This window comes from Diadema antillarum, unplaced genomic scaffold (genome assembly GCF_040938485.1).
Source record: "Diadema antillarum isolate AM-2024a unplaced genomic scaffold, OU_Dant_1.0 seq00000501_RagTag, whole genome shotgun sequence".
Lineage (NCBI taxonomy): Eukaryota > Metazoa > Echinodermata > Echinoidea > Diadematoida > Diadematidae > Diadema > Diadema antillarum.
In genome coordinates this window covers 542,739-566,831 of record NW_027271458.1, presented here as the reverse complement: position 1 = coordinate 566,831, position 24,093 = coordinate 542,739, and the positions used below count along the sequence as shown (strand labels likewise).

The following is a 24,093-nucleotide window of genomic DNA, read 5'->3' as shown; positions in this document are numbered from 1 at the left end:
TTTCAGCTCTTGCTCCGCCTGTGCGACATCACTGTGAAGGCCTCCTAAATAGTGGGGCCTATCACCGGTGTAGCTAGGATTTGATCTTAGGGGGAGCGGTTAGATGCGAGGGAGAGATGCGAGCGAGGGGGGAGGGTGTGGGAGGGGGGTTTCCCCCCTCCCACAGTGAGAACTCTTTTTGCATATTGATGTTGTAAATGGTGCAATTTGATTCATTTTTTTTTTGCGTGTTCTATCGACTTGAAACAGTCCAACATGTTTAAGGTAGCAGTACATTTTATGTAGATTATTATTGAACAATTTTGCCTATAAAATGGTAGCATTTTAGAGAAACTTCTTGTCTTAATTCTTACACTGAAGATCATGAATGCGATCATGAATTTTGACATTGTACAGTCCAAAAGCGGCCGTTTGTAGCTATATATTTTTTTCGCTTTGAAAATTAAGGGGGGCGCACCGGGCGCATTTGCTGGCAATTTAATACTGGCAGCAACATCAGGAAAATGACATAACGATTCTTGAAAATTTTGACATTTTACAGTCCTAAAACTGCTTTTTGTAGCTACATTTTTTCGCTTCGAAAATTAAGGGGGGCACCGGGCGCAACTGCTGGCAATTACCCGGCAGCAACATCAGGAGAATAGCATAGCGATTAAATGCGAGCGAGGGAAGCAAGCGAGCTTGAAAATTTTGACATTGTACAGTCCCAAAACGGCAGTTTGTAGCTATATTTTTTCGCTTAGGAAATTAAGAGGGGGGGGGGGGGATGGGGGCGCACCAGACGCAACTGCTGACAATTACTGGCAGCAACATCAGGAGAATGACATAACGATTAAATGCGAGCGAGCTTGAAAATTTTGATATTTCACAGTCCCCAAACTGCCGTTTGTTGCTATAATCTTTTTCGCTTTGAAAAATAGGGGAGGGGGGGGGGGGGGGCGCACCGGGCGCAACTGCTGGTAAGCACCCGGCAGCAACATCAGGAGATGATGGCATGACGATTAAATGCGAGCGAGCGAAGCGAGCAAGCTTGAAAATTTTGACATTTTACAGTCCCAAAACTGCCGTTTGTAGCTGTACTTTTTTCGTTTAGGAAATTAAGGGGGTGGGGGCGCACCGGGCGCAACTGCTGGCAATTTAATACTGGCAGCAACATCAGGAGAATGACATAACGATTAAATGCGAGCAGGGAGGTGTTTCTCTTCCCACCTCCCTGATGCGAGCGAGCTTGAAAATTTTGACATCTTACAGTCCCAAAACTGCCGTTTGTAGCTATATTTTTTTTCGCTTTGAAAAATAAGGGGGGGGGGGGGCGCACCGGGCGCAACTGCTGGCAATTACCCGACAGCAACATCAGAAGAATGGCATGACGATTCAATGCGAGCGAGCGAAGCGAGCGAGCTCGAAATTTTGACATTTTACAGTCCAAAAACTGCCGTTTGTAGCTGTACTTTTTTCGCTTTGGAAATTAAGGGATGGGTTCGCACCGGGTGCAACTGCTGGCAATTACTGGCAGCAACAAATATCTCGTAAACACATTTATGGAGTATCGATGGGGAAATTTCAATCCCAGAAGTGTATACTATTTTTTTTTTTTTAGGGGGGGGGGGGATCCTCCGTTAATTGAAAGTATCTAGATATCTCCTTCTACCCAAGGAACATTTGCATTTCTTTAAACTGAAGTAACAGACCTGGTGCACACTTTGGATGAAACATTTTGAAATATGTCAATCTAAAGTGTATTAAGTAGAAATGATTGAACGGGGAGGGTATGGGAGGGGTTAGGCCTATCCCCCTCTGACGCGAGGGAGATTTTGTATTTTCAGAATTGAAATTCAGCCATCTTTGGGTGAAATATTTAGACAGTCTTCTATCAAAAAAAAAGTAAGAACATTATTTTCCACTTCTTGGGAGTTACAAGGAGGAGCAAAATGATCTGTTTGTCACCAATACTTTTATGGGGGAACCATCCCCCTCCCCCTCCATCGACGCCTCTGCATATGAGGGAGCTTTTGTAAGTGAAAGATCTGCTGCACACTCTTTGATAAATATAAGGAAATAAAACGTCAATCTCAAAAGTGTACAAAGTCTATCGAAAGGGACCCAGTAGCTTTTGCATATTTATGATTGCAATTCAGCGATCCGGTGCATAATTCTGGCGGTAGTTGTCCAATTTTCCATAAAGAAAGTTCGAGATTTGTCCTCATCTCGGGAATTGCTTGGAGGACAAAATGATTTGTCTCCCCCAACTTCATCCACTGCACACGATTGAACTTTTTTTTTTTCACGGGGGGGGGGGGGGGGGGGGGGACTTGGCAGAATAACGAAGAACGGTTTCCACAGAAGTCGAGTTGTAGTGGCAAGGTATAGTGACAGCTCTTCATGTAACCCGGGATAACTTGTGACATGCGACAACTAACACACTAGTTTTCCTCTGATCAAAACACTATTGAGAACAAATTGCTCGATAAAGGTGAATATATACATAGTTTTATTCACTTGAATAGATTTATTCCGCGAGATCAGTTTTGTACATTATGTGTTAAAAACCTTAACATAAAACAGTAACAAAGCAAACAAGGTTGAACAAACAAGCACAGTTTTTTTTTTCTCCGTATGTGTCTCTATGACAATCTTTGTGGACTCTAATAACATAATTATGTTCCGTAATTCCAGTCGACCATATAGAATATTATCTTTTATGTCGAACCCCATTCCTTTGGAGAGTAAACAATAAACATTATCATGCAGAAACGCAAGGTTATATAAGGACCGTATAGGCAGAGATTGAAAACTTGAAAGTTCATCTCGTATTGAAGGAAATTTTACCTTTTAACTTCAGTTACATCTCAGGAATAGATTAAGCAAACCGTACTTTAAAGGACAAGTTCACCTTCATAAACATAAGGATTGAGAAAATGCAACAATATTAGTAGAACACATCAGTGAAAGTTTGAGGAAAATTGGACAATCGATGCAAAAGTTATGAATTTTTTAAATTTTTGTGTTGGAACCGCTGGATGGGGAGACTACTACAGCTTGTGAGTCATATGCGTACAACAGTATAAAGAAAATATAAAAGCAAATTCAACATATTTTCACTTTTTTCGCATAATAAAAGAGCAATTGACTTGCCTCTTTCTAAAGGCAGGGGGAATAATATTACCCATCCAGCGGGTACTGCAAAAAAAACTTCAACAATTCATAACTTTTGAACGGATTGTCTGATTTTCCTCAAACTTTCAATGATGTGTTCTACTAATATTGCTACATTCTCTCAATCCTTATGTTTATGAAGGTGAACTTGTCCTTTAATTGAAGACAACCCAACGTTTTCTAACTATAAATCTCGCAACATAGGCCTACATATCAGAGCACTTCTGAAGCCCAGGTCTATCAGATGTTAACATACTGTAGCCTTTGAAAGTTCAAACATAATTGGGCATAGATGCCGACAATTTGAATAATTTCCTGAGATTTTTTCTTAAAGAGTCTTCTGTATATTTTATCACCATTTAAACACCATTCATATTTGCAGAAATCAGAATGAGTTCAGCCCTTCCTTTTCGTAGAGATAGTTCTATTTATTTTGCTCACCTTTTTTCCATCTTTGTCAAGTTAATGGCTTCATATCTGGCCCCTACTAAGCACAATGTCATGATAAGCAACGTTATTTTCCAACAACATAACAGGCTCATAAATACAGTTGTAAAATTCATTCTGGATCACGGCACACTTCAGGTTTTATACATTCTTACCAACGTGTGAAAATGATTTGGTAAGGTACAATATCCGTTTCAGTACTCAATTCCAAGTAGGTCCTATTCACTGGAAAAAAAAAAGTGAAAATCTTTTCGTACTATTCTGGCAAACTGTTAGAATGTCTTGTAAACTTGTCTTATTAATCTATTGATATATGTTTGTTAACAGGTGAACTTTCTTGTGTTTTTTGCACATCTCCCATGAAAACAAAAAGAAATCTGGTTAATAGGTCTGAACCATTAATCTAAAGCTATGTTCATTAGATTAATGGAGGTATTTGCATATGGCAAAATATGGGAATCGACACCCGTTCCTTTTGTTTTTTCTGGAGGCAAACGAATACTAACTAATCACTGCCAATATGGAGAGGGTAAATGTGTTGCAATTCCTACGACTCAAACTCGTACGCTGTTAACGAACTCGTTTGTTATCTAGATCTTTGGGTAACTCATGCGGAGCTCGACGTGAGTCGTATCGCGCTCGGCATGGTGCACTCGTTCACGCCTACGTCCATGGACCTACGACTGGGTTGCATCGGGTGCTGTTCGTTATTCCGAAGGTTCGTTATTCTGAAGGGTCGTTAGTCCGAAACACGCAAATTCCCTATACCCACAGGTTCGTTGATCCGAAAATGAAAAAGGGTTCGTTAATCCGAAAATTTGTGGCGTTATTCCGAAGGTTCGTTATTCCGAAGATTGGTTAATCCGAAAACGAAATTCGGAACAATGAACCTTCTGAATAACGAATCTTAGGAATAAAGAGCCTTCGGAATAACGAACCTTCGGAATAACGAGCTGTAACCGTTGCATCATGGACCTACAACAACGTAGGTCCATGGTTGCATTAAGGAGGTGGGAAGAGCACCTCCCTAGTTGCATGCAGCTGGTTGCCGTCTGGTTGTGTGGCTACTATAGTAGTTCAACATCCGAAGCATGCATAACGGTCGATATTGCTCTACATGCACTGGCGTGCGAGAGAAGTACGCGAGCTAGCACTGTTCAGCAGTATGCTCTCGTCACGAGGCGGGCGTGCGAACGTCATGGCTAATGCATTACAGTATGTAGCCTATAACCTAGGTGGGGATACAGCTGGTCTGACGCGACGAGACTACGAACAGTGGATGCGCGCGAATACACCACATGATCCAGTTGTTTGTCGTTGTTTTCTTATTTTTTTTTTATCGGTGGCAGTCTTCTTACATGGAAAAAAAAAAACTGCCACCGATCGTGGCGCCTAGCGGACGCGGTAGATGCGTCCACTGTTCGTAGTCTCGCCGCATCAGATGTATCGCTTGGCAAAGACAATTATCTCGCTGCATCATACGTTTAGCTTAACAGCAAATTACAAAGACAATAACTGCATTCTCCGCCTAGATTATAGGCTATGCAATAATCCATCATGCTGAAATCAATGTCACCACATTCCTTTTTTTTCCTACATCTTTTTCTTGGGAGAATTTCAGGGGGATATTTGTACAGGCCATCCCCCCCCCCTCCTTCAAAAGTGTGTGTGTGGGGGGGGGGGGGGGATATATCCCCCCATCCCCCCGGGATTTACGCCCATGTGAAGTAGTCATAAGACAAGTTGACCTCGGAAGTGTTGTATACAGAAGAACAGTCGGTTTCATTTAAGCTGTTATGAAGACTTGTAAGATTATCTGCAGTAATTTTACGTCGCTTATAATAATTACTTTGTTTAGTCAATTTAATTGAAACCTGAGCAAATATAGGATAATGTTCGGTGATGTCTGAGAGGACGATACCAGACTCAGAAAGTGGAAGAACGTTACAAAAAATGTTGTCTATGAGGATAGCCGATTGACTGGCGACACGAGTAGGCTTGGAAATTAATGGTAAAAACGAAGCAGACATTAACGTTCCTATAAATTCTTGTGGTTGTTTTGGGAGTTACATTTCATGAGATCAATATGAAAATCACCCATCAAAAGTGTATTTTTTATGAACTATAATGGGATTTTTTACTGTAAAATCCTGCAAAAATGTCAAGAAGTCATTCAAATTCGGGGTCTGTAAATTACGCCAATCACAATATTTTTCCATGTGGATTTATCAATTCAAAAAAAGGGATTCGAGTACATCATTCATAACACTAATCTTTTCATGTATAATGTATCTAAATTTTTTCGAGATGTACAAACCAACTCCACCACCAACTCTCTTGTTTCTATTTCTAAATACAAATTCAAATCCGGGTAAAGAAAATAAATGACTGATATTGGAGTTCAACCATGTATCTGTTAGCCCTATGATGGAGCAAGATTTTTGATCTGGGATTTCTAAGAGTAAGCGCAACTTGTCAAAGTTTCTGTTGATACTGCGTATGTTAAAATGAGCTAACACAAGTGTCAAAACGACTGTATTCATAATACGATTTTTATACTGATTTTCAGTCAAGTAAACACATGATGGACTCTGAACTGGATCATTTGAGTGAAAATTATATTCAAATTCTTGTGCTGAGGTATAGTATTTATTGGATATGAAATCTTCATACGATCTGGAAGTAATATTTGCATGATCAGATTCGGAGTGCCTTACTGTGTCATAAAATTCATCACTATTCAAAGAATTGAAAGCGAAATTTGTTGTGTTAGTCATAGGTTAAAAATATAATATAAAACATTCGGGAGTTAATAGCTGGCTTCCCGCCTGAACGTAACTCAGCAGCTATGCAGACCTAGAAGAAGAAAGGAAACCGAAATGGGTACAGAGAAACATGAAACACACACAAAACAAGGAAACGAACATGAACACAGATGAAACAAAATCGACATCATTGTCGGGTGGATATATATCATGATAGTAGCTCATGTAGTCTCCCGGCATGTGCGAGGGTAGCGAAACATCGACCTGGCCCTTAATGCCCGTTACTGAGTTGCATGGCTGGCCCGGTCGGTATAATTCGAGAGTCCCCGTGTAACAAAACGTGTACAGCTTTATTACTGATTTATCACTGATGCACGTATGCTTTATCGATGCTACTCTTGTATATATAAAATGTACCCTATAGTGGGCAGCTAATGAATTGGGCCACCCATGATTGCTCCTCCTCCCCCTGAAAATGTCAAAGTTTTATGCACCGCCTTCCCTGCACTGGAAGGGAACTTACTTTACTACTGTGATGTAAAACAGCAACAACAACAACGAAAAGAAAAAGCTAGGAACCTATTAAAAAGAATGACATAGTGTAGCTTGTAAACTACTCATCCAGAGAACGGCAGTAGACACGAAAAACAACCACCCCACCCCAACCCCCAACCCCCAACCCCCAACCCCTCCCTCCCCATCCCATCCCCTCAAAAAAAAATATATTTTTTTTTCTCCTACTCGAATGCAATATCAATACTGTAAAAAGAAAAAGAAGAACTGAAAACACTATCTATTCTGATTTCACCTTGCAATCTGAATACCAGATGGATGGCAGACAGGTGCCTGGTCGGCTCAAGTAAACGACCACGTCCAGTGGATCCAAGTCGATCTAGGTACCGACTATCATCTCCATGGAGTCATTACCCAGGGTAGATCCGAGTATGACCAGTGGGTGATGAGCTACAAACTACAGTACAAGCCAAACGGCGGGACAACTTTGCTGGACGTTGTCGGTGACAATTATACAAAACCTATGGTATGCTTGTCCCCACTCTTTAAAGGACCATGTATGTAATGAAACATACCTTCACGCTCATTTCGTAGCTGGACTTGAAAATGAGGTCTGCAGGAAAAAGAAATATATAGGTGAAAATATACGCAGCAGTAATTTCAAGTTTAGTTTGTCTTTTGGTGTTTGTTTGTTTGTTATTTTTTTTTTGTTTCTTACGCCAAACGTTGATATTCAGCCAGTTCATGCCCCGCCCACAAAAATTTACTCATCGGCATGATTGACACGGCGGAACAAAAGACCAACTCCCTCCTCCCCCCCCCCCCCCCCCCTTGCACAATGTATCGAACAGGTTCAGTTTTGTTTTGTTTTTTTAACCTGGAAGTACGTAAGTGGTACTAAAAAGAAATAGATAGAGATCTTGAAGTCTTGAAAGGAACAATCGGATCTTAATTTGGCCCGGAATCGTCAGTTGCTAAAGGCATATGATTATAAAGATAAAGTAGTTTTTTTTTTCTCTTCCGACGCGTTTTTCACCTTACCCGAGACTTAACTATCTTTTTCAAACAAGTGTCTAACGTGTTAACTTTGCACTTGCACTTGTCTATTCATACATTTTTTTTTTATCATGTTTATTCAGATATTCTCCGGAAACACCGACAGGAATAGTCTTGTTGTCAATACACTGTCAATGCCGGTTACTGCCCGATACGTCCGAATTCTGCCATTAACCTGGTATGGCCACATCAGCATGCGGTTCGAGTTGCTTGGTGACGGGCCAATTAACGGTGAGATTACAGCTGCTTGTGTGCATTGGTGGATCCAGGTTGGAGGGGGTGGGGGCGCACCGGGCGTGCAAACCTTACATTTTCTGGAAAATAAAAGAAATGAAAAGATAAAAAACCTGAAAGGTTGTGCGGGTGCTTCTCCACCACCCCCCCCCCCCCTTTTATAAAAAAAAAAATCTTATCAGCCAATTAGTGGCATCAGAACATGGCCCTGAAGCCTTTATTATTATCATTATCAATATTATTATTGTTGTTGTTGTTGTTGTTTTTATTGTTATAATAAATCATTATCATTATCTTTACTATCATTATTTTTTTTTCTTGTCAGCAGATGAAACCCGGTTGATTAAACTGGGAAGTGGCACCAAAAATATCTTTTGCGCCACCCCCCTCCCCCCTGAAATTCCTCGTCCCGCCACTGTGTTTGTGTGTTTGTGTGTGACTGTGTGTGCGTGTGTGTGTGCGTGGGTGTGGGTGTGTTTGTGTGTGTGTGTGTGTGTGTATCATGAAATCCTGAAGCTTGATACAAGAGTAAGAATTATACCTGTTGTAACATTGCAATTGATATTACTGACATTTCACTGTGATTACCTCGGCACTAATAAGTCGTAAACTGTATTAGGTCTTAAATATCGTTTACCCTGTACAAATTTGCATGCATCATTTCCGTCACTAGAGAAATTGAGATGTGTATAATGTTAGTGTGAAAACCAAAATATACTTGAACTTGAACTTGAGCTTGAATATTGTGATTGTATATACCTAATGTTATAATAACAAAAATGTAATGCTAACAGAAATAAAGATAACAGTAACCATTCATTCACGTGTACATGCACACATTACCGTGCCTTTTCTAAATAGGGGTATATCGCTCTAAGAGGCAACACTTACGGTGCACATGGAGTAATAAACGTTTCTTGAGCAATTACTGGGTGAGCAACACAAACTTAACGAGATATGAAACTCGTCACACTGAAGACGAGTTAGGTGATACGCTTGGGGTCATCAGATGTCGGTCATCCGTGATCGACAAAGAAAAGAATGTAATACAGAACCTTGAAGTTCTAATGAGATACTTAGTTGAACTTTTTTGGGCCTACATTATTCAGATCACATTTGTTTTTCTGTCACACAAACTAAGTGGAAATTCTGTGCGTGTGCGACTAAGTCGATTTACGGACTTTTTGAGTACTTACAGTGCATAAACTTAGACCCCGTTTACGGTGCGGGGCTGGGCCGAGCCGCGGCCGAGCTGCAATCAAGGACAACCTCAATTGCGAGGCCGAGCCCCGCAATTTAGTCCGTTTACACTGCCGGGCTCGGCCGCGCTTTTGATTCGAACCTTTCAATATTTTGTCGTAGTGGTGCTCTACCCTTTTAAACAAACGCAATTTGGTATTGTCTGGTTTTCAGATCCTTTGCCAACTGAATTCCGTGGCGACGAAGTCGCCGTTCGGGCAAAGGCCTTTGTCGAAGGAGAAAATCCTTTGCAGGACAAAACCACCTTAAACTATACTAGTTTTCGACGTTGAAGTAGTTAATATCCTGAATAGCGAAATAGTACAGGCGAGGGTTTGGAAGCCAGACTAAAATTGGCCGCGCATTTAGCCCAGTTTGCGCTTACACTGAGAAAAAGGCCGGGCGCGACCGCGGCTCGGCCGCGGCCGAGACCACCTCCAGAGCGTGGCCTAATGCGAGGCCAATTTTGGCCCCGCATTTGGCCTTTTGCGCGTTTACACCGAACGCGGCCGAGCCTCGCACTGTAAACGGGGTCCAAGTGATCCTCGGCACGTACAAATAAAACATGACAATTAAGTGTTTATAACCATCCTGGCTTTAACAGTGGCCTTTTAAAACATGACCTTTGACCATTATTTACATAACCAATATGACTCCCTCTAATCTTGCTATCACAATGATCAGTTCAGAGAGCTCTTACAACTATATACAAGCCTGTGAGATTTACCAGCAGTAAAACCAATGAAGCCTCCGATACAAAACAGGGGATATAGAGCAAGTGAGTCTGTTTACATGAGAATGTGATTTATCCTGGACGAAAGTGATACCTCAATTAAAGAGAAAAGGGCAAAACATCACCTTTAACCATGTAACTATAGGTCTCCTCCAACTAAGAGTACACTTTGAACGTAAGCTTATACGTGAATGATAATTTATGACGATCTCACGTGATCGACACACATTCAAAGGGGACAGTTAGAAGTGGAAGGAGTGCTTAATCGTGTCATTAATTCCTAATCAATGACACCACTACTTTAGGCATATCATAATTTCTCATCTAAAATCAATGGCCTATAGGACTCATGCACCATTACTTGTATCGTGCATAAACTTTGTTTTTTAAGCTTTGAGTGAAACGTGTCATAACATAATTCTGTAATTCCATCAGCAGTGATCGATATAATAAAGAAGAAAGATATATCACCGTATTGAACGCTTAGAACCTAACGGGGGGGGGGGGTATTATAGCATGATACTCGGTTCTTTACTGCCCAGATGCCAACAACACCCATCACCCACGGCTACGCATAGAGAAACAGCCATGGCGAAAATAAAACTTTGCTTTCTCGTAGGCAGAATGACACAGAACCCCGTCAAACACACTTTTATTGGCAGGGATGGGCATGAAAAAGTGTATTACTAATACTAAACAGCGTATGCATTCCATTCATGTGGCGCGAGATACCTCTATAGCAACATAAAGCCTGTCTTCAACTCCGTTGGTCGAACAATGGCAACCTGAAATTTCAAAGAGATGAGCGAGACGCTATATACACCTGGCCCAGAGTTAATTTATTCAGTTCTCATTCCTACTTTAAGTTGGGTTATGCTATTGTAATCATTCCCATCTGCAGTATAACAAAACCAAAGTGAGGGAAAAGGGGAGAGAAAAACGAGAGGTGGCAAAAGGAAAACTGCATGCACAACTGCAATCCATGTCATTGCGTGTGACAGGTGAAGCAAATGTATTAGTTGTTATAGCAGTGGTTTATGAGCATAAACTGGCAAATAGACAGACAATGTCAAATATAAAAACCATCAATTTAATGTCAGAGAAGATGGTAAACAAGATGCATTGAAACTGTAACTAAATCGCTGCTCTTCTACTCGATCACGGAACGTCTAACTCTATATTCAACAAAAAACAAATGTTAGGGGAAAGAAACAAATTTAGATATAACATTCTTAAATTAAAAACAAGAAAAAAAAATGTCCACGTCAGGATTAAAAAAAAAAACGCCGCACGAACATGCATTATATTCTAGATGGGAATACGGTCTTGATGCAAAGGTCCAATGATTGTCTCATTACTTTAAAAGCAATCTATGGTTCCCTTACCATCACCAGTACCACACCACAATGACGTCTCTAAAATCAATGGTAGCACATTTATCATTGCATCATGCATTAACTCCCTTTGCCTAAACTACCAGTGGAACGTGTCATATTATATTGCGTATTTCGATCAGTAGTGATTGACTTTAAAGAAGAAAGATGATGCAAAAAATTGAACGCTTACCACATTGCTTATAGGGCTATTCCAGTTTGGTACTGATCTGTTCTATTCTCCCAGATGCCAGCAACATAATATCACCTATGGCTAACTAGTGAAACAGCCATGACGAAAATAAACGACAGAGAACCCCGTCATAATCACTACACTTGGAAAGGTGTTGCCCGAAATTCCTCATTATGAAGCAATATCAAGTCACTTCCTTCCCTGCCTGTCTTTAACTCCGTTATTTGGTCAAACAATAACCTGGAATTCCAAAGAGATAAGCGAGACGCCATGCACCTGGACTAGAGTTAATTAATTCAGTTCCCATTCATGTTAGTTATGTAAACGAACACGTTCCTAAATATCCTGCTACAGTATAACAAGAACAAATGAAGAGAAAAGGAAAGAGAAAACGAATCGTGGCAAGCGGGACACTGTAACAAGGGGAAATTTACAACATTAAGTGTGACAAAATTATTGAAGCAAACCCAATCTCCAAACTCCAATACAAAGCAAGGGAAATAGAGCAGCCGTGTTCACGGGTTACGTACACTTGATAAAATAATACGATAAATGACATCGGAGTAAAGCTGAACTGCCGAAAAAAAAAGAGAGAAAAAAAAGAAGAAAGAACGGATAAAAGTCCTGCGGGGGTCGAACCTCTCGCCTTCCGGTATGGCGTTATGAAGAACCAGCGCGCTAACAGATTATGCCACATTGCTGTCCTGAAGATCGAGTGCAAAACTTAAATGTAAATACTATTGTGACAGTGTCGACTTGTGATGGCGCTATTCAATTTCTCACAAGTGGCAGCGTGGATTCGATCAATATACAGTTGCAAAGAAAAATTGGGAATCGTTCCGTACAGATTGCATTCTCATTTTCAGTTTTAAATTGCAAAATTGTCAACCTGATGAGGAGATTTGAAAACATAAAATGCATGATTACTAAAGCTTATTGTCTAAACTACAACATATTTATGTTTCAGAGGAAATGGAGCAAAATCAGATGAGGTAAAGGTGCTTAAACGTTGTCAAGTCAATGCATGGTTTAAAAAAAAAAATCACCTCCCATAGACATAACACGTAAACTTGTCTGATTTTGAGTCTTTACCTTTAATCACAATTTCTAGTGTGATGACGTCATCATATTTCAAAACCATCACATGGACTTGAAAGGCAAATGTTCAAACTGCAACATATCTGAATTTGGGATAATATTGAGCTTAAACAACAGAGATACGAGCAAATGAATGTCAGAAACAGTACCTCAAAAAAATCAATTCCACTTTTTTCATCTAAAATGACGATATGATGACGTCATCGCGTTTTCCTGGCAATATTGATACCAGGAATGTTATTTACAATTCATATACTTTTGTAATATGCAATAGAAATATAGGGTCAACGGACGATTTAAAGAGCCATGGCGAAATAAACAAAGACATGTTTTTTCACTATATTTGCAGAAAGACGCGCACGTGGAATTTCAACTTTGACGCCAGTGCATTCCTTTGTTATAGGTCGAAATCGATCGGAAATCAATGGATATTGTTACTCAAAGTATCAGGAATCCAAATCAGTCAAAAAAATTGCATTTTCATGTTGCTTACGGGCTCTGCGCGCGGAATTGCGCGGACGGACGCGCACGCGAGAAAATGTTTGAAACGCTTAAAATTGTCTGAAACTTCGAGATTTCCCATTGGGAAGTCGTTTTGAGCCTTTTAAAATTTTGACGCGCGCTTACGCGCGCGTAATGATGACCTGTGTAACTAGCGTTAAAAAGTAAGATAGAGCGTGACCTGAACTTCATGTCCACCGAAAATGATACAGAAATGACATCTAGTTATGAAGTTATGATCGATCATGTGACAAGGTCCGAAAATCACAAAATGGCGCCTAGATGACGTCATAGATATGTTACTGTCATGAAAACCTTATTGTGGCTAGATTTTGTCATGAGACATGTTGACTGAAAATGTCATGTTATTTCGTTATGTCATTCTTGAGATATTGACGACACAAAATTGTCCAGAAAGAAAGAAGAATAAAAAAAAATAAAGAGAGATTTTGACAATCACAATAGGTGATACGCTGATAGCGTATCACCTAATGAGTGAATGATATAATTATTTACTTGTGAGGGGGATAATGATAATACTGCTTTGCTTTTCACATGGACAAGATTTTACACGACGTCGGGTATTGCGTGTCCTTCAAGATGCTTTGCAATTATTTTGATTTGATTTGATTTGGTTTACTCTCTTTTTACTTTTTTTTTTCAAATGTGACCGTGCACCTCAAAACGAACATAAAGTCGCACACACTGATTTTGCGTGAGGACTGAAAATAAGTGAAATGGGTCAACCTAGCCGAACTTGACTTTTTCATATTTTCTGAAAGAGCGGACCTTCTTTTACATCATGCTAAAATTTGGTATCATAAAACGGGCAGGAAAGTGTGTGTGGTTTTTTTTTTATTAGCAGTCTATCTCGAACATTTTTGGTAGAATAGTGTGATTATGTGTGTCTTTAGAATCCCTTTTTTATTTCTAAAAAACCTTGTCCACACTCTTCACTTTCAACTCTAATAACTTTTGAAAGGATAGTGCTACTGCTTCGAAAGTTAGCATTAATTATGGACAGAATATGTTAATGAGGCATGCTTAATTTCCGTTTAATCTGATAATCCCTTCATTGTTGTTACTCTGGTGGTTTACTTCCTGTTTTTTGTCCCATTCATCGCACAGCCAGCACAGTTTGGTAAAGATTAAGCGCTTGAATAGACACTGTACTTCAGTGTCTCTTTTCTCAGTTCACACTTTTCCTGAGTTTGTGCTTTCTTTCCAATATTTAGATAGGTTAGGAGAGCCCATTTGATTTGAGTTATACATCATTATAAAGCTTAAAGTCTGCTCTTTCAGAATATGGTCTTAACTAAAAATTAATGTCTGGCGACTTTTTGTTTGTTTTGAGGTGCAGGGTCACAAATACACCAATTTTCTGCAATTTCATTAACATTGTACAAAGTATCGGTAGTATGAATACTTTTAACAATTATCATTTTCATCAATAACTTATACAATGCATCTAAAATACAATTACATGAGTTACATCTTAGTTTGCATACAGAATGGTTGCCAAGAATATGCAATGCAGCTTTTGATATCACTATATCATTAATGTCAGTTTATTTAAACATTCGATTTTTATTTAGAACGAGGCGTTAAAGGGATGGTATAGTTTTGGTTGAGATAAAGATTCAGTTACTTTTTAACTTTTTTTTTGCGAGATAGAAACAACTGTGTAATAATGTTAAAGGTCATACAATTCTAAGGGGAATTCACAGTTTACTTGATAAAAATCAGTTTCGAAATTGTTGAGATATCCTAAACAAAATAAAATAAAGCGGTCCTTAAAAAGGGGGGTCCCATTTCTTATTATGATTACGTTGTTTTGGATATCTCAGCCATTTCTAAATCAATATCTATCAATTAAACATTGAATTCTTCTTGAAATAATGTTCTTTCATATTTTCTAAGAGGTTTCTCGTAATCACACACACACACACACACACACACACACACACACACAACCAACACCTTGGAAACCTGAGTATCCCCTTCTCAACCAAAAACTACGCCATTCCTTGGAACCGCTATAATTCTATGACTTACAGACCTAATAAAATGGTTTAGGCATTTTTTTTTCTCAATGATGTAATAATATTAAAGATAATAAAAAGTTTTGATACCTCAAAAGCTTCCCTGAATTTCCTTGTCTTGGTTTGTGTTTCAGGTTAAAGTACGTTGTCTGTGAGAATTACTCGCCCCAAAGTGCTCTCATGTCTTAGTAATCATGCAATAATGGTTTCGTACCAGAGCCAACGCTGTACAGCGTCGATAAATATTGTACGAAACCACTGACTGCGACCAGCAGCGTGCAGCCCATTGTACGCATAGCTAACTGCGACCAGCAGCCCCATACGCATAGCGTAATGGGGCTTCGCATTGTAGCATTCAGGATCATGACAGAATTAGTATCGCGGGTAAATGTCAACTTAAAATCCGAAAATTTCTTCGATTTGAAGACTTACCAATTAAGCTGAAGTATTGAAAACAGGCTTCGAACAACATTTGGTTCTGCCAATAGCCCCTTTAGCACTGTTCGAATTGATGACTGAATGTGACTCGGTCGAGAGGACCTTGGGAGAGCTACTTAAGTACATACACTGGATACCATGGCCAGCGCATGCGCACACAAACATCTTATCCGTTCATGGATTTGAAATTTGTGTGCATGTGATGTGTTCGCATGCACTGGCTGTAGTATTCAGTGTACTGTATGTAGCTCTCCTAAGGTCCTGTCGACCGAGTCACATTCAGTCATCAATTCGAACAGAAAGGGACTAAAGGCAGAACCAAACGTTGCCCGAAGCCTGTTTTCAATACTTCAACTTAATTGGTAAGTCTTCAAATTGAAGAATTTATGGGATTTTAAGTTGACATTTACCCTGCGATACTAAATCTGTCATGATCCTGAATGCTACAATGCGAAGCCCGATTACGCTATGCGTATGGGACTGCTGGTCGCTATGCGTATGGGGCTGCTGGTCGCAGTTAATTGCATGATTACTAAGACATGAGAGCACTTTGGGGCTAGTAAGTCTCACAGTGTTAGTTATATGAAAGGTACTTTAACCTGAAACACAAACTAAGACAAGGAAATTCAAGGACACTTTTGAGGTACCAAATCTTTTTATTATCTTTAAATGTTACATTCTAAGTAATTCTATGGTTGTGCGGGGTTTTTTACTGTTCTGAATTTTGTTCTATATTTGTGACCCTGCACCTCAAAACAAACAAAAAGTCGCCAGACATGCATTTTTAGTTACGACCATATTCTGAAAGAGCAGACTTTAAGCTTTAAAATGATGTATAACTCAAATCAAGTGGACTCTCCTAACCTATCTAAATATTGGAAAGAAAGCACGAACTCAGGAAAAGTGTGAACTGAAAAAAGAGGCTCTGAAGTACAGTGCCTATTCAAGCGCTTAATTTTTACCAAACCGTGCTGGCTGTGCGATGAATGGGACAAAAAACAGGAAGTGAACCACCAGAGTAACAACAATGAAGGGATTATCAGCTTAAACTGAAATTAAACATGCCTCATTAACACATTCTGTCCATAATTAACGCCAACTTTAAAAGCAGTAGCACTATCCTTTCAAAAAGTTATTAGAGTTGAAAGTGAAGAGTGTGGACAAGGTTTTTCAGAAATGAAAAAGGGATTCTAAAGACACACCTAATCACACTATTCTACCAAAAACGTTCGAGACAAACTGCTAAAAAAACACACTTTTCTGCCCGTTTTATGATACCAAATTTTAGCATAATGTAAAAGAAGACCCGCTCGTTCAGAAAATATGAAAAAGTCAAGTTCGGCTAGGTTGACCCATTTCACTTATTTTCAGTCCTCACGCAAAATCAGTGTGTGCGACTTTATGCTCGTTTTGAGGTGCACGGTCACATTTGTTAACCTAATGGATGCAATTTCCTCGGTTTTGCAAAACTATCTATACTTTCGCCGCATGCGGCGCACTATCACTTTTAAATTGTGGTGACGTCTAAGAACGGAGTCGTTCACGACCAGTCAGCCATAACCAGCGAGCTGGCAAGGCTATACTATAGCGCAGCGCAGCGACAGCCGGCGGCCGGCGGCTGCACTGGCTGCTAGCGCTGGCGGGGGAGCGAGCTAGCGAGCGCATAGCAGGTGCTGCGCTGCACTATTGTCACCGGCTAAGCCTTTAGACAAAAGAATATTTAATGAAGTGTATCGGATTTACTACCGCTTGGATATCCATTATTTTCGGCAAACTCGTGAAATAGGCCCCACCACTGCGTGTCCGTACTAATAGTAATACTACGGCGACTCGCCTGTTTAAATACTCGTGAATTCAACCCCACCGTGTGGCGTTCATCTCGGTAGGTAAGCACGGCGGTGGGGCTGCCTTCCACAGTCAATACTCGTGAATGCGGCGAAAATGACTTCATAATATGGCCCTCGACTAATTTAACGGCCAATTTAACCACAAATACAACCCTACCTGACCCTAAACCCTAGAGGAGGACCTACCCTTGCTTACTATAAACGCACGGGTACGGTGCACGCGCACTGCGGTGGGGCCTATTTCACGATAGCCCCCACTACCACTGCGTGTCTGTACTACAGTAATACTTTGGCGACTCGCCTGCTTTACAGGCCTAAACCTACTCGTGAACCCAGCCCCACCGTGGCATTCATCGGTAGATAAGCACGGCGTTTGGGCTTCCTTCCACAGTATGATTTTTAGCATAAAACAAAAACTACTCGACCAAAATTGACGATCATTCTTGGTATCGTTTTTCTTGGAAAATGGCGCATCTAAATTACTGATAACAAATATTGCAGAAACTGACTATGGGAAACTGGTTAGGGCTTAGGCCTTTTTTTTTTCTTTTTTTTTTAATAGCCACGACCCACCCTGTAACAACATATCCCCCTAACCGTTTAGGCGTTAGAGTGTAGCCTCTGTACTACTACCAAAGATTCTGCTATTAGTATTTACCTACTTACTAGTCTACTAGACCTAGTGCCGTAGTGGTAATAGTACTACTACTAGTAGTAGTACTAGTAGACTACTACTACTAGTAGACTACTATAACTACTAGTTGATTGCTACTAGATCTACTACTAGACTACTACTAGTAGTTTAACTTGTAAGCGCCGGCCGACAGGCCAGACTACGGCCGGGACGCTCCCGCTTGCTTGCTGCGGCCGTCTAGGAGTAGCCGCTCACTTTGTGAGCGAGCTGGGTCTGTTCTTCTAATCTACTTTAATACTAGACAAACAGTTACAACTTAAAATGTCAATCATGTAGAAAACAGTATATCCTATCTAACGTTAAACAATTATATATGGGGGCATACCAGACATACCACTCTGTATTGCCCAGGCGATTGTTTCCGTGAGGTCTATTCTCGGGCTTGGTGCCATGTTCATACGCTCTTGCACTGGCAGCGGGGGAGATGCAGATGGTTCATATCGGCAAGGTGCAGCCCCACGATAACGTTCTGGTTCATCGGCTGCCTCTCCCTCCCCATCTTCCCCTTCAACTTCATGTGCCTCCTCTTCTTCTCCGCTATCGTCAGAGCTGCAGTTTTCATCATCATCTTCAATGTCGAAGTTTACCCATATAGGGGAAGACATTATGCTCGAGGTAAAAGGTATCTGTGCAAGCTAACTTAGTGATAATGTACGTGGTAATGCGTACATGTCGACAGTCAGTGGGTCGACCGGGAGCGCACATCCCGCGGTGCCCGGGTCTGGCCGGGCTAGCTATCGTGTACGCGCGTGTACCAAGCTAGTAATCTGAGTGCTTGTGCTGAGCGGCGTCTGCTAACTGAGCACAACTCCGTGCTTATACGCCATCAATCGGTTCAGGGGTGTTGGTCACGTGACTATTATTTTCGCAAAAGCTGCAACGGGTTCCTTCAAAAATGTGATATTTGGGGAAGTTTCTAGAAGCGATAAAAACCGGAACGTCACTGACAACATATTTAAATTGATAATCATGACATATATTTTACATTTCCTTCGCATATTAAAACATTTTGCAAGCATTTTATCAGGTCTTTAATAGATCGTTGTATTTGACCTCAAAATTTCTTTTAAATATTCGTATTAGACATTAAAAAAATATGCTAGTCGACCTGTTTTAATGACAAAATAATTATTGTGAGATTATTATTAAGTTAAAAGTAAATGCACTGATTACAACCAACAAAAGAAAAAAAATGTATGTGTGTAGGTCCATTGGAGAATTAGCTCTTTATGTGCCATAGCGTAACCCCCCTGTGTGCCACATTATTCTGAGACAGCAACATAGTCATGTTTTCGGAAAACATTATGTTTTTTCAAATCCATGTGACTTTGATTTTTGTTAACCTGGACATGCAATGAGCAAAGTTGTAGAGAAATGCAAAGCTTTGCTTTGATGTAAATCGTGTGATATATCTATGAATATTTGTGTGCTTGTTTTCCCCTCAAATGACCAGCAGCAAGCATTATTGCAGAGGCATGACTTTCGTTCGCAAAACACGTGACAGAAACTTCGAATTTACTCGCAAATCCAGTAAAAAACATAGCTCGATAGTCAATCGTCACATATAATACAAGCTATATGACTGTGACAGAAATAAAATTGCGAGAAATGTTTTTATTGTGCCATGGCGTTTGGCGATTTATCAATCGGTTTGGGCGGGTTTGTGCGTTTGAGCAGAGTATGCCAAATTAGCACACCGTCGACTGTGTCGGGCATGCAAATGTGGCACAATCCCTGTAAATAGTATTTTCTTTTCTTTTTTTGTGAAAAACAATTTCAGTATCAAAAAATAATAGTAATAAATCAAAAACTTATTTAGTCTATACGTTATGTTTCAATTTCAAGAAATTTCTCCCATATCATTTAAAATCATTATAAATCGTATTATAAAAGTCAGCTTGATTTAGTTGGAATCATAATATGATTCCGAAATATTATTTTGCCCTCAAATACCTGCAATCCCTCGTGGTGCCAGTTGCGGGTAAACTCGGTATCGAAGACGGCCGGATCGCACTCACCAGCCTCTCGGCATCGTCCAGCTTCGGTCGCAGCAATCATGACGTGGCTGGCTGTCGGCTTAACCAACCCCAAACCGTCGCCATCCGAGCGGGATCATGGTCAGCCCGGGTAAGTTGCGGTGAAAAAAAGCAAAGAATATGGCAACTACAATTGCAATGTCTCATATTATATTTCATAATATAAAATGTTACTAAATGAATACAATGTATATATAATGTGTTGTATGTGACCCTGCACCTCAAAGCAAAACAAAAAGTCGCCAGACATGAATTTTTAGTTAAGACCGTATTCTGAAAGAGCAGACTTTAAGCTTTAAAATGATGTATAACTCAAATCAAATTGACTCTCCTAACCTACCTAAATATTGGAAAGAAAGCACAAACTCAGGAAAAGTGTGAACTGAGAAAAGAGGCTCTGAAGTACAATGTCTATTCAAGCGCTTAATCTTTACCAAACCGTGCTGGCTGTGCGATGAATGGGACAAAAACAGGAAGTAAACTACCAGAGTAACAGCAATGAAGGGATTATCAGATTAAACTGAAATTAAACATGCCTCATTAACATATTCTGTCCATAATTATTGCCAACTTTCAAAGCCGTAGGACTATCTTTTCAAAAGTTATTAGAGTTGAAAGTGAAGAGTGTGGACAAGGTTTCAGAAATGAAAAAAGGGATTCTAAAGACACACCTAATCACACTATTCCACCAAAAATATTCGAGATAAACTGCTAAAAAACACACTTTCCTGCCCGTTTTATGATACCAAATTTTAGCATAATGTAAAAGGAGACCCGCTCTTTCAGAATATATGAAAAAGTCAAGTTCGGCTAGGTTGACCCATTTCACTTATTTTCAGTCCTCGCGCAAAATCAGTGTGTGCGACTTTATGTTCGTTTTGAGGTGCACGGTCACATATGATGTGTGCATTGTCATGTAGGTATATTATTATTATTATCATTATTAGAATGGTTTATTGGGTATTGCAAAATCGCAGCCCGAAGGCTGAAATACATTGCAATTAGATACATTGAAATGTCGTACATTACATCCACATTAAAAAACAATAGACATGAAATATATTGCACAAAACAATTGCCAGATATGTCTACACAAAAAACAAACACATATATGTGTGTATACATAAAATCTATCCACTCGATATCACAAATATATAAATTATATGAATATATTTTAAACAGTTATTCTTTACCAGAAATATGTGCAGCTACAATGTATATACTACCAAAAAAAAAAATTACATATTCTTTAATCCAACAACCCATTTCAAAACTACGCATGCATAATCATACATCATCATATTCAATATTGTGTTCCTGAGAGAGATTAAAAAAAAAACCTATTTCTACATATTTACATACTGTGTCTGACTGTATGAAAAATACCAAAAAAATATATATATATCACAACTTGAAAAATATATTCTGAGTTGCATGTATATACAATCGCAACATGATTGAGATTACAAAAAACGCATAAAAAACTGTCCGTGGTCAACCGGGTGATAACAACATGCTATACACATTAATTTTAAAATCTCTCATCACTATACCATCACACCTAACACGTCATACTCTACAAATTGATTTTAAAGTCTATCATCACTATATCACACCTAACACTTCATATTATATATAAAAATATCATGTCTCCATTGATAACAAAAGCAAAGAGAAAAATGAAATCATCCAACCCTTATACAGATACAGCACGGCTACTCTGACCCATAATTCATTGGTTATTATTCATTAATATTATCTCTATAAATTCATTATCATTTTACAAAATCACTTCCTTTTAAACAACTCATTCTCTTGGCTGAAATATATAAAAATGTTAAAAAATACATATATATTTCACAGTTCAAAAATATATTCTCAATTACATTTATAATCATATATATGGGTGAGAATTTTGAACAAAGTACAATTGCGAATTTTCGTACCTTATGTCATTATTTCCCTTAGAACACGCCGGGATGATCTACAAAACCAGATTCTTTCATGTAAGCTCAAAGCCTGGTAAATTTCCTTTCAGAAAATGTATGGTTTGGTTGAACTTTGACTGATATTTTTCCTTTTACAAGGACTTATATTTAGAGTAAAAATACGGTAAAAAGGCTATTTTCACAATAATTTTTGTTTGTCAAACTAATGATATGCTTTTTTTACGGTACGTGACATCTAATATCTGACCATGTTCTGGATCTGACATATCATGGGTATGTACCTCAAAATCAAAAGAACTTCATGAGCACGTATGAAATGACAGAGAACAATAATTGAAGTATCAAAGCCCTAAACAGTCGAACGTCCGTGATGTCATTTCTATCGCTGCTGCAAATTCTGCTTTGTTGTCCCAACTGTAATGTATACGAAAATTTGGTGTTCCACCTAATGAATATATCCTGCAAAAATTGTACGTCTGCTGGCTGTACATGGGACGTAACATTCTTTTATGCAAAATCATACTCAGTTTTCGTCACGAACGGGCTTCCGCTATTTACTAATAAAGATCGTAGCCCATTAAACGTTATTGGCGATGTTGTCCTGAGTCCAAATCAGCTCAGATCTAGCTATGTTTGTTGGGTTATAGAGACTGCCTAGATTAGATACATCTAAAAAAGCTATGTTATTATTTGGGACGATTAATGTATGGGATATTGAAATAAGAGGTCAAAATATTGAGTTTCTGTAAAATGGGCGTAAAGTGGAGAAAGTGTTTAGCGGAAGAGCAATATTTCAACAGAAATGACGAATTTGGTTAAGTCATCAGTTGTCTACAATTACGTACAGGTTAAGGGTACAAGCTTAATATTTTGCAAACACATGCACATGTCCCTTAAGATATTTCGTTACGATTTTGAACTGAATCAGATCGTTGCAAACTATGTTAAATGGTATTCAAATGTAGGCTATGTGCAATACTATTCCTCACAGACGTTCGTTGCTCTGGACATGGTAAACTTCCGCGGTGAATAAAAACTTGTTCCTCTGGGAAAATCCTAGTATAAATGAGTTCATATTAAATCTTGAATTATACTCTTTCACGTAAGATAAATGATTGGGAGAATTTCCTACTTTTTAAATTTTGCGTTGTTTTGGCTAAATTGTACATCGTTCAAAATTTTGACCTATATAGTTACAACATGACTGAAATTACGAAAGGACATAAAGTTGGCCAACGTTCAACCGGATGATAATAGAAGCATACTATCCAATTTGATTTCAATGGTCTCTCATCATAATATAACACCTAGCACTTCCTGTACAACAAAACATCATGTCTCCATTAATAATCAACAGGAAAAAAAAAAACACAGAAGAAAAAAATCATGCAGCCATTATACAAATACATGTACTGCATAACTACCCCGACCAACAAATCATTGCTTGTTGTTCAATAACCTTATCATACAAGAGATGAGGCTATTTCTACATCATTGTGTTTTGTGCACATCTCAACTCTGTGAATTCATTTCTGTTTTGCAAATTACATCCTTGACAGCTCATTCTCTTGACTGGGATGTATAAAAGGTGTAAGGGGATGTATAAAGAATGAAAAAAAACATTTGCATGCAGCAACTTAAAACTATGTTCTTAATTACTCTTATATAATAATCATGTGTGCGATTACAACATGATTGAAATTGCACACAAAATAAAATCTGAAGCTGACCATGGTCAACCGGGTGATGGCAGCATACTATATAAATTAATTTTAGGGA

The 24,093-nt window shown here is 39.2% G+C and overlaps 1 protein-coding gene across 3 annotated transcripts in view; it reads left to right on the top strand.

The window, feature by feature from the left end:
• The window catches only part of LOC139733885 (uncharacterized), a 105,964-nt gene that overhangs the window by 42,223 nt on the left and 39,648 nt on the right, over nt 1-24,093 (top strand). For all 3 annotated transcript variants that reach the window (XM_071644688.1, XM_071644686.1, XM_071644687.1), the window contains exons 13-15: nt 7,196-7,407; nt 8,021-8,168; nt 20,305-20,456. In XM_071644688.1, the coding sequence (XP_071500789.1) occupies nt 7,196-7,407; nt 8,021-8,168; nt 20,305-20,456 (512 nt within the window). The remainder of the gene's footprint in view (nt 1-7,195; nt 7,408-8,020; nt 8,169-20,304; nt 20,457-24,093) is intronic.